The sequence below is a fragment of the Macaca fascicularis genome, chromosome 15 (genome assembly GCF_037993035.2).
Source record: "Macaca fascicularis isolate 582-1 chromosome 15, T2T-MFA8v1.1".
Taxonomy (NCBI): domain Eukaryota; kingdom Metazoa; phylum Chordata; class Mammalia; order Primates; family Cercopithecidae; genus Macaca; species Macaca fascicularis.
In genome coordinates, this window is record NC_088389.1 from 118,755,540 (window position 1) to 118,770,122 (window position 14,583).

General features: G+C 39.8%; 1 protein-coding gene across 29 annotated transcripts in view; it reads left to right on the plus strand.

Annotated features, from left to right (window-relative positions):
- Positions 1-14,583, plus strand: part of SPIN1 (spindlin 1) — an 84,795-nt gene that overhangs the window by 52,062 nt on the left and 18,150 nt on the right. For 27 of the 29 annotated variants that reach the window (XM_074017769.1, XM_015437356.3, XM_074017783.1 and 24 more), the window contains one exon: positions 2,502-2,550. The exons of 1 other annotated variant lie outside the window; for it this stretch is intronic. In XM_074017769.1, the coding sequence (XP_073873870.1) occupies positions 2,525-2,550 (26 nt within the window). In that variant the 5' untranslated portion in view covers positions 2,502-2,524. Of the gene's footprint in view, positions 1-2,501; positions 2,551-9,682; positions 9,718-14,583 lie in introns of all 29 variants that reach the window. One more of the 29 variants, XM_074017777.1, reaches the window with a different exon arrangement.

A 14,583-nucleotide genomic window follows, 5' to 3' on the forward strand; every position in this document is an offset into this window, starting at 1 on the left:
AGTTTTGCTCTTCTTGCCCCAGCTGGAGTGCAGTGACACAATCTTGGCTTACTGCAACCTCCGCCTCCTGGGTTCAAGCGATTCCCCTGCCTCAGCCTCCCGAGTAGGTGGGATTACAGGCGTGCGCCACCACACCCAGCTAATTTTTTGTATTTTTAGTAGAAACAGGGTTTCACTGTGTTAGCCAGGCTAGTCTTGAACTCCTGACCTCATGTGATTCGCCCCCCTCAGTCTCCCAAAGTGCTGGGATTACAGGCGTGAGCCACTGCACCAGCCTGGTTTGCTTATGTTTTAGCACCTTAAAGATGTATTCCACTGTCTTCAGGCTTACGTTGTTTCTGACATCAATTTTGGAGTCAGTTTTATTTTTGTTTTCCTATATTTAATGTATCTTCTGTTCTTTAGCTATTTAAAAAAACTTATTTGTATCAGTGGTTTTTAGAAATTTGATGAAGGAAGTGCCTTGGTGTGGTTTCCTTTGTTTTTGGTCTTACTTGGGCTTTGCTGAGCTTGTTAGCCCTGTGGTTACATGCATTTTATCACATCTGGACAACTTTCTACCATTATATTTTCCTCTCACTCCTCTCTCTCCTTTTTGTCTTGGATTCTGCTTTCCTATGTGTGAGGCCAGTTAATATTGTCCTAAAGGTCACTGAGGTTGTGCTCATTTTCTTCCAGGTTTTTCTTTGTGTGCTATTTTGAGTAGTTTGTATTGCTGTGTGTCAAAGTCACCCATCTTTGTATCTCACATTCAGTGAATTTTAAATTTCAGATTGTGTATTTTTCACTAATTTCATTTGTTTTCTTTATATTTTCCACTTTGTATTTTAAGTATTTTTATTTTCCTTTAAATATTTTAACATATTTATTAGTGTTCTCAATGTCCTTGCCTGCTAAATACTGTGTTTCACTCATAGCCAACTCAACTATGGAATTACAATCTGCTAATTTTTTTGTGTCTAATAATTTTTGTTGGTGTGGAACGTTTGAAACCTTGTGTTGTTGAGTGTTGGGACTTTGTGGATGCCCTTTAGAGAGTATTGGAGTCTATTTTGGTAAGCAGGTGCTGAGCTTTTGTTCCAGGCTGCCTCATATTTCCTAGTTAGGGCCATCTGTTGCCATTTTTATTGATTGCCCCAAGTGTTAAGAGGTGGCGATGGAATCTGGACAACTGTCCCTTTGTGACTTCTCAGAATTATGTGCAGACTTGTGTTAGCCAAAGACTTAAGACATCCACCCCCAACTGCAGACTTTTTGAGCTTCCCTTCTGAGTAGATCCCTTCTTGCCCACATGTAGTTCCACAAATTCCAGCCAGCCCACCCTTCCCAACTCCAGACTGACTCACGACATGGTAAAAGGATAGTGTTCTTGGTTCCCCCTTCATATACCATGCCCAAAAATTGCTTCCAGGAATGAGGTCAGGGCCTGTGCAGGGTTCCCTATGTGTGTTTTCTGCTCCCAGATCCCACACACCTGTGCTGCCTATCGCCCAGCATCTGAAACCAGGTGTTTCATATATTTCATCCTGTTTTTCAGTTGTTTATGACAGTAAGACAGTTTTGTACCATTTAGGACTTTATGGCTAGGATTGTCACGTAGTCTTGTTTTGTTTTGTTTTTTTGAGACAGGGTCTCACTCTGTTGCCCAGGCTGGAGTGCGGTAGTGCAATCTTGGCTCACTGCAGCCTCTCTGCCTCCTGGGTTTAAGCAATCCTCCCACCTCAGCCTCCCAAGTAGCTGGATTACAGTTATACACCACCACGCCTGGCTAATTTTTGTATTTTTAGGAGAGACAGGGTTTCACCATCTTGGCCAGATTGGTCTCAAACTCCTGACTTCAGGTAACCGACCCAACTTGGCCTCCCAAAGTGTTGGGATTACAGGCCTGAGCCACTGTGCCTGGTTAGGTTTTTTTGTTTGTTTTTGTTTTTTTGAGACAAGGTCTTACTCTGTCACCCAGACTGGACTGCAGTGGCAAAAACACAGCTCACTGCAACCTCGACTTCTGGGCTCAAGTGTTCCCCCCACCTCAGCCTCCTGAGTGTCTAAGACCACAGGTGCGTACCACTACACCTGACTCATTCTTTTTTTTTTTTGTAGAGACAAGGTCTTGCTATGTTACCCAGGCCTGTCTCGAACTCCTGGCCTCAGCCACCCTCTTGCCTTGGCCTCTCAGAGTGCTGGGATTACAGGGATGAGCCTCCACACCAGACTGACACTTAGTTTTTCTTGTAGTTCTTGTCCATACAATTCTGGTTTTGTGCTTTTATGGCTGATTTGAGGGGGTAGAGAACTGTTGCTTCTGCTATTTTGTCTTTCAAGAATCTCTTGTGTGTATCTCCTTTTTAAAAGTTCAGTAAACAAGTGGCTTTCTTACATGTTTGCTGATAATGGTGTATTTTCATGTTCTGTATAGCAGTTTTTCAGAAGTTAAGATTTCCTGCGTTCTGAGGTATTCTTAAATCTGGTTTTCATCGACTGTATATGCATCTCTCTTACAGGCCATGCTGGAGTATCTGCCAACATGATGAAGAAGAGGACATCCCACAAGTAAGCAGTTCTGAAACTGGTTCTAGAATAGTGTTTTTTGACCTTTTGTTACGCAGCATACAAGATCACCTAGGTAAGGCCCCCTCCCCTGTGATCGAGGGCTTCCTAGCTCACAGGAGATGTAGTGTGCGATGAGGAATAGTATGTAGTCATCTTCTCTGTCTGTTCCCTTCGCCTTGGCCTGGCTGAAGTGTGCCAGTTCTACCCTTCAGCCTTTAAAAGCCTTTGGGACGTGATTTGTCTCCAGTTTAATGGGAACTGGGCCAATGGAAGGAAAACTGTTGTAGTCAATGTGGCAGGTGCATGGTGAGCCTCTCCCTCTTCTCTCCTTGTAATGCCTGTGTGGGCCTTGTGTGCGGGCTTTCTCTCCTGGTCTTGGTCCACTGTTTGACAAGGAGCTCCTTTTGGGCAGAGACCATGTCTTATGCTGGGAGGGCCTGCCTAACATGTGGTCACACGCTCACTGTTTTATAGCATTTTTATATGAAGGAAAAGCTTATGAATTTAGAGAAAGCATATCCATGTTAAAAGATAATGCAATAGCCATGTATTTAAACCGACAATGTGTTCTCCATCCTAAATTCTATAAATACCAGCTTACAGAAGCCACTTTTTTCCCTAAATTTTTTTTGTGTGTGACATAGTTACATCCAAAAAAGAAAATTAAGATTCTATTAATGTCTTCAATTATAATATTCACTTTTACTTTGTTATGTATAATTGATTTCACAGCTGTCTATCCTATACTGATGACTATGCCATTACAAACTGGAAATGTCACTCGAACAATCTGTTCTGATTGTAAGACTCTTAGTCATAGATGATTAAATATGGAGAAGACACTCCTTGACCCTACCACCATGTGAGGCACTCTTTAAAACATTTTTTCCCCAAAATATTGGTATTGAAAGTGTATGCCCCTCAGACACGACAATGTAATAGCTGAAGAGGATGTGAGACCTCTTGGCTATCAGGGAAGGGCTGGATGAATGCCCTTCAGTAATTGTTAGTGAGTGGACCAAACAAAAGTCTCCAAAATGTGTACGTGATACATAATACAAATATTTGTAATATTTAGCATAAGAAACTACCTGGAAAGTAAAAATGTGGAGGTAAGCTACATAAGTTTTTGTATCTCTGAGGTTAAGTTTCTGGAATTTTATCCATGTGCTCATCATCTTCATGGTTTTGCCATATCCAGTGATATGTTTTTGCTCATTATCATGTCGTTACTATAAATACTAAGCTGTGTCTTGCCACAAATAAAGCATAGCAATAAAAACAAATGTAAGCCATAAATATTAGGTAATGATGAAAAACTTAAATACAATGGGGACAAAGGCAAATTAAACCTTAACTTTGCAAGACCAGAACAGTTCATTCAAAATAGATTTTGCAAATTAAGTTAAAGGCTTTTAGAATATTAATGTGCGTTCTAATCATTTTTCCGTATTTTCTAATCATCTATGATTAAAAGTTCATTTACTTAGGATTTCAGATATTAATAGGTTTGAGCTCTTGGGCGTGTTATTTGTGCAATAAGATTCCATCTGCCTCATCCTAATAAGCAGTACTGTTCGTTAATTCATAGGTTTGATTCCCTAAAGCATAAGAAACGAAACACCTGAAGTTCATATGCATAGTAACTGAAAAAGTCTCTCATCCTGTATGCTCCACATTTGGGGACCTTGATTTAGTGCTTTCACAGGCACACATACTTGTCTTGAAGACTGGAAGCCTTGAGCATATTACTCTCTAGCAAAAGGGAGAAACTGAAAGGAAAAGTTGTGAGTCCCGTTTTCCTGTTCTCAGTGTGAATCTGATGATGAGTAGAAGGAAAGGCTGAAACAGAAGTTTCCACTGTTTTTCACATGGAGTGAGCAGGGATGGCTGCATGGAGCTTTGAAGAGGCTGCCTGGTGGGGAGGCAGGCTCTCCCAGGCGAGTTAGGAAGCCTGATGGAGTTTGGCTGTTAGGCCTGTGGAAGTTCCTTAATGTATCTAAGGTTGGCTTAATCCTGTCTAAAATCAAGGTATTGAACTGGAACAATAAGAGGTTTGCAGCTTTTTAGCATAGATTCCTTTCTAAAATGCAATTTTTATGAAAATCAAATATAGAAAAACGCAGAACTATAGCATCCTTCTCCCCTTCAGCTTTCTCCACTTTTGACTCATGGGAGTTGCAAGGAATAAGGGCCACCTGGCTTGACACTGGGGCTCAGTGACGGTGGCCACCCCTTCTGTCTTTTCTCAAGTCAGTGTTGGGGGGCCGAGAAAGAACCTCTGGTTGCTTGAGGGAAAAGTCACAGAACTGCACTGAGTGAGCAGTAGCACCTGTCCCTGAAGGTGTTAGGAAGGTTCAGGGAGTCTGGTGTGAAGTACTGAGACCACACAGGAAACATTATATAGCTGGGTTTTTGTTTTTTAAGAAAATAGAAGCAAGCTTGTTTTTTTCCTATAGGCCGAGCACCTTGCAGTGTTTTGGGTGGAACTGGTGGATACAACTTTCTGGGCTGTCCATGATTTGAGACAAACATTTGCAGTAAAAGTACATCTGTGTTTTTTTTTTCTTTTTTTTTTTTTTGAAACGGAGTCTTGCTCTGTTGCTCAAGCTGGAGTGCAGTGTTGCAATCTTGGTTCACTGCAACCTCCACCTCCTAGGTTCAACTGGTTCTCCTGCCTTAGCTTCCTAAGTAGTTGAGACCACAGGCGAGCCACAGCACGCCCAGCTAATTTTTGTATTTTTAGTATAGACGGGGTTTCACCGTGTTGGCCAGGTCGGTCTCGAACTCTTGACCTCTAGTGATCCACCTACCTCAGCTTCCCAAAGGGCTGGGATTATAGGCGTGAGCCACCGTGCCCAGCCTAAAAGTACATCTTGGAGGGAAAATATAGTTGGGGGGTGTCTAAGACAAATTTATTACTTCTTTTCAGTTTTCAAATGTAAATTCCCTCCCCCATCCTGCAATTTGAATAGGGAATAGATTTCCATTCCATGCTACTGTTGAAAGGGGTGATTGGATTTTGGTGTATTTTTCACTAACTTAGAAAGTGGACTAGAATCTGCTAAACACTAAATAGAGGTATTTCCAGGGATTTTTTTTTTCCTCCCATTTTATAAGACACAAATACTAGTCACTGGCAAAAATGTCGTCGTACTCCACCTTGTCCCTGGTGTGTTCTCATGTAGTTTTCATGATAGCCCTGTCAAGTAGGAACTATGACCCCTTATTGCAGATGAGGAGACTGATGCATGAAGGCATTAAGTAACCTGTCCGAGGTCATGCAGCTAGTAGGTGATTGAGCTAGGACTCAAATAGGACAGTCTGATTCCAGAGCCCGTGTTATTAAGTACCACGCCATATTTACTGAACTGCACGTTTTGTTTTCTCTTCTCAGAAATTGGTTATTTCAGTCATGGACATGAAGACTGGGTAACTCTTGGTGTGGGCATCTATGTGCACCACGGTGTTTACAGTCTTAAGTTGGTCAGAACATTGAATGCTTTTTAATCACCTTGCAGTAAGTCATTCATGCCAGCAATGAGAGTAGCACTTGGAGGCCCTAAAGCTGTTGGAATGTTTGCCGTGGACATCTCTGGTATTCCCAAAGTACACAGTGTGTAGACAAAGTAGTGAAAGGAACCATGCTAATGTGGACGGAGAACTGACTTTTTTAGGATCTATCTTGTTTTATTGTTGACATTTTAATCTGGGAAATGGCAGTACTTGGCATAGAACTTTTATTGAATAACAATTACCAGCAAAGCAGGTTTTTCCCTCTCTTTCTGGTTTGCATCTTGCAAAAAGACAGTTATCTTGATTTAACTGGCCTTTTCTTCTAAAATCTACCGTAGCCCAGAGTAGGAGAATTGCTTTATAACAATACCAAATAGACCAAGAGTATCAGTAATTAATTCTTACAACCTAGTATACAGTGTATGACAGGCATTTACAGGTATGTGGTAGAATTGTGATTGTTGAAAATTTAACATGTATGATGTCTGTAAATATTGGCTACCAAGATTAGATATTGAAATGCTGATTAGGAATAGGAATTAATTCAAGCCATTAAGGGAGTCTAGGTAAAAAGATGAAAGGTCTTTTTTCTTTCCTTTCCTTTCCTTTCCATTTCTTTATTTGTCTGTTTTTTCCCCAATAAGCCTTTTGCACTCCTAAACAGGTTTTCAACACAAGACTTCAGCACAAAGTGATGGTACTTTGAAGTATTGAGAAGAGTACATAATGTTTCCTACAATCTCAGTTTACTTTTTTGGGAACATGAACACATATGTTCTAAATCAGTGCTACCCAAGGTGTGGTTCGTGGATTGACTGCAGCACCAGTTCAGCACTTGGGAGCTTATAGGAATTCTTTGGTTCCTCTTCAGGCTGCTGAATCCAAGAGGCTTTGGGGGCTGGTTTGGAGAGTCTCATTAGAGGATCTCCAGATGATTCACATGCATGCTGAAATTTGAGAAGCACTGGCCTAAATCGTTGTTGGAATGGTTTTTTTGGTTGTTTTTTTTTTCCCCTGAGACAGAGTTTTGCTCTTGTTGCCCAGACTGGAGTGCAATGGCACGATCTCGGCTCACTGCAGCCTCTGCCTCCTGGTTCAAGGGATTCTTCTGCCTCAGCCTCCTGAGTAGCTGGGATTACAGGCATGTGTCACCACGCCCGGCTAATTTTATATTTTTAGTAGAGACAGGGTTTTTCCATGTTGGTCAGGCTGGTCTCGAACCCACAACCTCAGGTGATCCACCCGCCCGGCCTTCCAAAGTGCTGGGATTACAGGCGCGAGCCACCGTGCCCGCCCTGGAACGGTATCTGAAGCACATTGAAGAACTAAGTTAAATTGTGGTTGGAGATTAGTACACAGAATTATAGCAGTGAAAGATGGTTGCAGTGCTGTGTAATTGTTCACCATTTACTCAAAACTACAAGAAAAGTGTTTTTAGCCGTTACCAGCTTATCCCTAATGATGCTAAATACCTTTCAATCACTTTATTTTTTTCTTGAATTATTTCAAGAAATAGCTTCTGGAGTTATGAAACGAGAAAAGAGGTTATAGATGTTTAATTCTGGCTGCATTTCAAGATGTCCCAGGTTGAATGAAGTATCTTGATATTTGTTGTACAGTATTGCCCTGTGAGGGGATGTTACTAACTGATAAATGAGAGTAAGAATATTTTACACCTTTTCCAAGAAAATATAAGAGACTGAAGGGCTTTTAACAATATATATATCCAGAGAGTATTTAAATTAAAATCATTATATTCAAAGAACCTTCATTTTAAATCACATTTAAGTTGCTAATCAGTTTACTCTATTTGGGATATTCTTAGACTGAATGATCCAGATATGACCAAAGGGTGTTTGGTCATTTTATTTCCTTTCTAGTAATCCCTAGTAGTTTGCTTTTACATACACTATTTCAGCTCATGTAAGTGAGCTTTAACTTTTGTTATTAATAGTTTTTTAAAATTATTTTTTAGAACTCCTAATAAATGATAAGAAATTAAAATATCTTTTAGGAATTGTTCAGTATATAAATAACTTTTTTTACTGTGGGAGATTTTAAATATACAGAAAAATGTATAGTAGTATATAATAAATCTTGGCATTCCTCACCTAGCTTTAGTAATCTACATCAAATATCAGATATTGTTAGTGTATCTAAACCTGTCTTCAAGTAGGTACTAGTTGGAAGAACTGAAATAAATTTGTTAACGGCTTCCATATTTCAGTGCTCTTAGCGGTGAGCACAGTCTCGGTTTGTTTAAACACTCTGCCTTGTGAACTTTGGCTGCTCAGCACCCTGTGCGTTCAAGGCCCCGTAATTGGAAAGCTGGACTCCAGATTTAACAATTAGTATATTATTAAATTACTCGTTTTTTGCCTTCAGCCTTGAGGGGAAAATTACCTTTGTTTCCTTTGCCTTTTCAGTCAAATGTAGTTATTCATTAAAAAAATTGGACAGAAATAGTATCTATAACAGATATTCTTTAATCCTTCTCTTGGAAACAACAGAGTTACATTCTGAAAGAAGAATTGCTCTTGAATCACAAAAAGGCAATAGAAATAAATGTAGGAATTGCCATCCTTAAAATATGCAAATCTGTTTTTATATAAATTTATTGCCGAATTAGTATACACATTGCATGAATGTAGCAGTAATTAAAAATTGTGGTTTGCCGGGCGCGGTGGCTCACACCTGTAATCCCAGCACTTCAGGAGGCCAGGGCTGGCGGATGACCTGAGGTCAGGAGTTTGAGACCAGCCTGATCAATGTGACATCTCTACTAAAAATACACAATTAGCCGGGCGTGGTGGCACATGCCTGTAATCCCAGCTGCTCAGGAGGCTGAGGCAGGAGAATTGCTTGAACCCGGGAGATGGAGGTTGTGGTGAGCCGAGATCGCGCCATTGCACTTCAGCCTGGGCAACAAGAGTGAAACTCCGTCTCGGAAAAAACAATTGTGTTTTATGTGGCTGCAAAAGTGAAATACTTAAGTTGTAGAAAATTTTGAAAACAGGTAAACAGAGAGGAAGAAAAGTTATTTATAATGCCATCACCCAGAGATTTTAATGATTTAATGTATATTTTAAAAAACTTCTTCCTACATACCTGTAAGGATTGTGTATAAAAATTTTTCATGTGGCCATATGTTTTACACCTGTGGGTTTTTAAAATAAAAAGTTTTTAAGGCTGGGTACAGTGGTTCACACTTATAATCCCAGTACTTTGGGAGGCCAATGTGGGAGGATTGCTTGAGCCCCGGAGTTTGAGACCGGGCTGGGCAACATAGTGAGACCTTGTCTGCACAAAAACATTAAAAATTAGCTGGGCATGGTGGCGGGCACCCCTACGTAGTTCCAGCTAGTTGGGAGGCCGAAGCAAGAGGATTGCTTGAGCCCAGGAGTTTGAGGACAATTTGGGCAGCATAGCAAGACCCCATTTCTTTAAAATTAAATTCTTTTTCATGATTTTTAATACGTATATAGTTCATCATAGAGATACGCTCTGAACTTTTAAATTAATGGGGCCTATTGTTAAACATTTTATATGTTTAGTTTCCCCTGTTAGTAATATCTTTGTGCACATCTGTTATTATTTTCTTTTGATAAATTTGTAGATGTGGACTCACTGGAACAATGGAAACTCCAAATGGTAAGACTTTGGACAGATATTGCCAAACTGATCACTAGAAAGGTTTTATTCATTTTATACGCAGATAGAAAATAGTACGTCATCATAATTTGTAGTAAAATTATGATGAAATTATCAAAATTCTAAGTTTTTGTTACTGTTAATATAAAAAGGTCATCCTGCTGGCAGACCAGAGCACTAAGAAGTTTCTAGATCTCAAGCAGATAGGAACAAATTTTTGTCAAGACTCCGCTGAGGAACTCTGGTGCCAAAAAGTAAATAAACTAGATTTAGATTACTGCCAGGATCAGAGAGAGAATGGGTTGGGTACAGTCACCAGATATTAAAAGGGTAAGAAAATTGATTGTACAGAATTGACATCGGAACAGAAGATGCTCAGCTTACCTCCTCCTGACTTAAAGATACCTGTCACTTCTTAGCCTCCGTGTAGCTACGAGGGTCGTGGCTTCTGTCATCAGAACCTGCATTTACTGCTCAGAGGCCAGAGAGTCTGACTTGAACTGCAGACATACAGTGTATCTACAAATGCCACTTCATCTTGACTTGCATCCACAAATACGAACACCAAGAATCATGAGGCATCTTAGAGCACTAACCACATAAAAGACCGTCACGAGTCAAAACAGAAGTACAAGCCAGGAATCACCATGTATGTGTAGAAAACAGAGGAGACCTGATCCTAAAGAGTTCCTAGAAGAATCAGGAAAAAATGAAACTTAGATATCAGAAAGCATGTTCATTGAGAAGAAAAACCATTCGAGATATGATGACAAAGAACTAGTTTTTAGACATTAAAAATATTATGCAAGATATTCAATAGGCTGAAAGTAGAGTTTACTTAATTCACTAACAATTGAGCTAAAGATTTCTTCAAGATGAAAAATATGAGAGGGCAGTTGAATCATGGAGGATTGATCTAAAAGTGCTAGCATTTGTCTGATGACATTCCAAAAGGGGTTGGAGGAGGAGAATAATCCAGACTACATATGGGTGAAAATTTTGCTCTGCTCTCTTTAGATTGACCAACTTCTTGTGAGGGATAATTAAAAACACATGCCTCAAGTCTTTGTGACATTTTAGAATCTAGGAACAAAGAAAATTCTAAAACTCCTTGAAGACCCAGCAGTTTGGGAGACTGAGGTGGGGCGGATTACTTGAGGCCAGGAGTTTGAGCCAGCCTGACCAACATGGTGAAACCCTGTCTCTACTAAAAATGCAAAAATTAGCTGGGTGTGGTGGTGCACACCTGTAATCCTAGCTACTAGCGAGGCTGAGGCATGAGAATCATGTGAACCTGGGAGGTGGAGGTTGCAGTGAGCTGAGATCGCGCCGCTCTACTCAGCCTGGGTGACTGAGTGAGACTCCCTCCAAAAATAATAATAAAATAAAATACCTTGAAGAGAAAATTGCCCCTCAAAGGAACACAAGGATCAGATTGGTTTCTATCGTCTGTAATTCTAGATTATAAAAGACAGTGAAAGTTTTTTTGTCTCTCAAAGTACTGAGGGGAAAAAGATTTTGAACCTGATTTGTATACATAGGCAATTCAGGGATGAGGGCAAAATAATAATTTGAGGCTTGCAAAAATCTAGCAAGTTTGTATTTCTGAACTTTACCTGAAAGAATTACCAGAGGATGTACCTAGAAAGACAGAATATACATGAGAAAAAAAATGTGAAAATACTACACCAAAAGCCACCAAAAAACCTTTCTTGTTTCTAAATTAAAAAGTTATTAAGATAGTAGCAAAATGAAAAATATCAGTTTGGAACAAAAGTCTACAGTTCAGCAATGCAGTAGAATTAGCCAGGTAAGGTTTTAAGTTTTTCTTCTTTTACTAAGGATTTTTTCTTGTTGGTTTTAGTGTTGCTTTGGTTGGGGGATGAAAAGTATAGGTTTTGATTAATCACAGATTGTAATAGAAAAATGAAAGTTTAGGTATAATATGTGGAACATTAAAGATAATTGCTGGAAGACTAGAAATAAGATACATCATTTGCATTAGAGGCTTTAGTGAAAAGAAACTTCAATCATTCTAGCGGCACAGATACAGGAAGAGAGGAAAGTGAGGAAAACAGAAGACAGGTAGACACAGAACAAAATGTTAAGTATGAGACTCATGGTATCATTTACTACAGCAAAAGCTAACTCTTAATAAGAAGATGAGGAAATAAAATCAGTTCAAAAGGGAGGAATATGCATCCTCAGAATTAAAGGACCCCGGTCCGGTTTGAGGAGGACTCCTGGCAAGATGCAAGCCCTTTGTGTAATGCTCAAGAGGGAGGAGACCTTGTTTGCTCCTTGGAAGTGTTTAGTACAAAAACTGCTTATTCTGACATGTGATTCCAGCCATTATCAGGAGCGACTGCAGATAATTCCCATTTGCAGAGGAATGCTACTAACAAGTGTAGGAGGGAGCAGCGACAACGAAAAATTCTGCTGTCATAGGTCACGTTTATGTTGGTTTTCTTGAAAATCAAGGGTAGAAAATTTCATGCCGAGAGAGAGAGAGAGAGAGAGAGAGAGAGAAACACATGGGGAGGGAAGTGGGGAAGATTTATGTTAAGGAATTGGTTAATGCAATTGGGGAGACTGAACAAGTTCAAAATCTGCAGGGTAGCCAGCCATCTAGAGACCCAGGGAAGAGTTGAAGCTGCAGCACGAACAGCCAGTCTGGAGGCAGAATTCCTCCCTTCTCTGGGGAGGCCAGTTTTTTCTTGGATGAGGTCCACCTACATTATGAGGGCAGTCTGCTGGTGCTCATAGTCTGCGATCCAAATGTTCATTCCAGCTGAAAAATGCTTTCACAGAGACATCTGGAGTAGTGTTTGACCACATATCTGAGTACTGTGGTGTAACCACATTTGACACACAAAGTTAACTACCATATGGGTGAAGATGCTGTATTGGCTTATAATTTTGGTAGTAATCATGGAATGTCTGTGTAAATTACAAAATGGGACACATGACTGAATTCTATCCTTAGTGAGGTTTGGGAACTAACCTTAGCCTTTGCGCTAAATATGAAGAAAGCCCGATCCTGTACAGGGAGTAACTCATTGGATCTTCTGCTTAGAAATCAAAAGAAGATATGTAACTGGTTGTCAGTTTAAGAAAAAAAGTATTACTACAAAGGATTCTTGTATTCTAAAGTGGAAATGTAATCTCCTTCACCAGCTGTTTTCCTGAAGAGGCCAATTGGATGTTATTGTATATTCCTAGAGATTATGCAGTTGTCTAGAAATCAACTTTCTTCTATCTCTGAGTAGTAAAGTTACAGACTTTTTATTTATTTTTATGTTTATATATATATATATAATATATATAGATTCCTTACTGTGAACAATACTGAATTTAGCTCTTTGTCATCTCCTTTCTCTCTACAATCCTAATTTAAATTCTTTTTTTGATCTAAGTTTTATAAGGCACTCACTATACTTACTCTACTTTACATATTCTTTCCTCCTGTTTTGGAGAGTTGTGTTAAATTTGAAATATCAGAACAGATAACGGTTACACACTATTGTCTCTCCTTGTCACCATTTGTTCTACAGTTAAATGTATTCATTGCTTCCTCTCAGTGCTGAACCTTCTCTGTGAGTTCCTTGATTATCTGAAGCTCACTGTCTTGTAACTTTATAAAAACAGTACCCCTGCCTTCTGACATGTTCATTACAGTTTTGTTGGAGGCCTTCATACTCGAAGGTCCGAAGGTCCGTGTGCATTCTTGGCTGATGAACAAATCCTTGGCTCACATTTTCTTTTCCTTGAGAACCTTAAGTTTGTTACTCTGTTGCCTTCTGGCATAGAGTGTTGCTGTCAAATTCTGAGTCTGTCCCTTACACATGATTTGGTCCTTTTGTGTAAGTGCCCAAAGGGTGTTATTTTCTTTAAAATTCGTTTATTTGACTTGGATATGCCTTAGGGCCAGTCATTTTGGGTTTTCCCATGGGGTGCATTTGTGTGTTCAAGTGTTTTGTTCCAGGAAAGTTTTCTTGAATTACGGTTTTTAGTACTCTCTTCTGTGAACTTTGATTTTAGTTTTTAGGTTCTTCTGTTACACAGAAGTTGGAATATTTGTTACCATCTCTTAATTCTTTTTGCTTTTGTCCCCATCTGTCCCCTTTTCATCATCCACTTTCCTCACATGCTCCCATGGTGTCTGTTTCTTCTCATGTTCTTCTAGTCTTAATTTCTGAAAAAAAAAATTTCAAATTATTCTTTACTTTGTCTGGTAATTCTCACATCTTGTCTAGCGATCTCATTTCTCATCTTTTCTGTTTCTGATATATGTTTTTATGTTAGAGTTCTTCAGGGAAGTAGGACCGTTGGGAAATAGATAAAATATGAAGGAGATTTATTATGAGGAAATTGGCTTATGCTATTTTGAAAGCTGAGAAGTCCCATAGAGTGCTGTCTGTAAGCCAAGCCTCAGGAAAGCTGGAAGGGGAATTCAGTCTGCAGGCCTAGAACCAGGGGACCCAGTGGTGTCAGTTCCAGTCCAAGGGCAGGAGAAGACTGATGTCCCAGCTCAGGCAGGCCAGCAGGAAGAAAAAGGGGTAAATTCCTCCCTCCTCTACCTTTTGTTCTATTGAAGCCCTTGACGGAATGGATTATGGCCACCCACATTGGTGAGGGCATCTTCTTTGTTCAGTCTGCCTATATAAATGCACAGACACACCCGTGAACAGTGTTTAATCTGGGCACTCTGTGGCACAGTTAAGTTGACACATAAAATTAATCATCACAGTTTCTCTTTTGTGGCTTCTGTCATTTGTTCAGTGTTTGATAGTAGTTTTCATCTACTTCACAAGCCTGTTTTTGAGGCCTGCTCCCACCTGTCAGAACATCTGTCACATTGTTAGT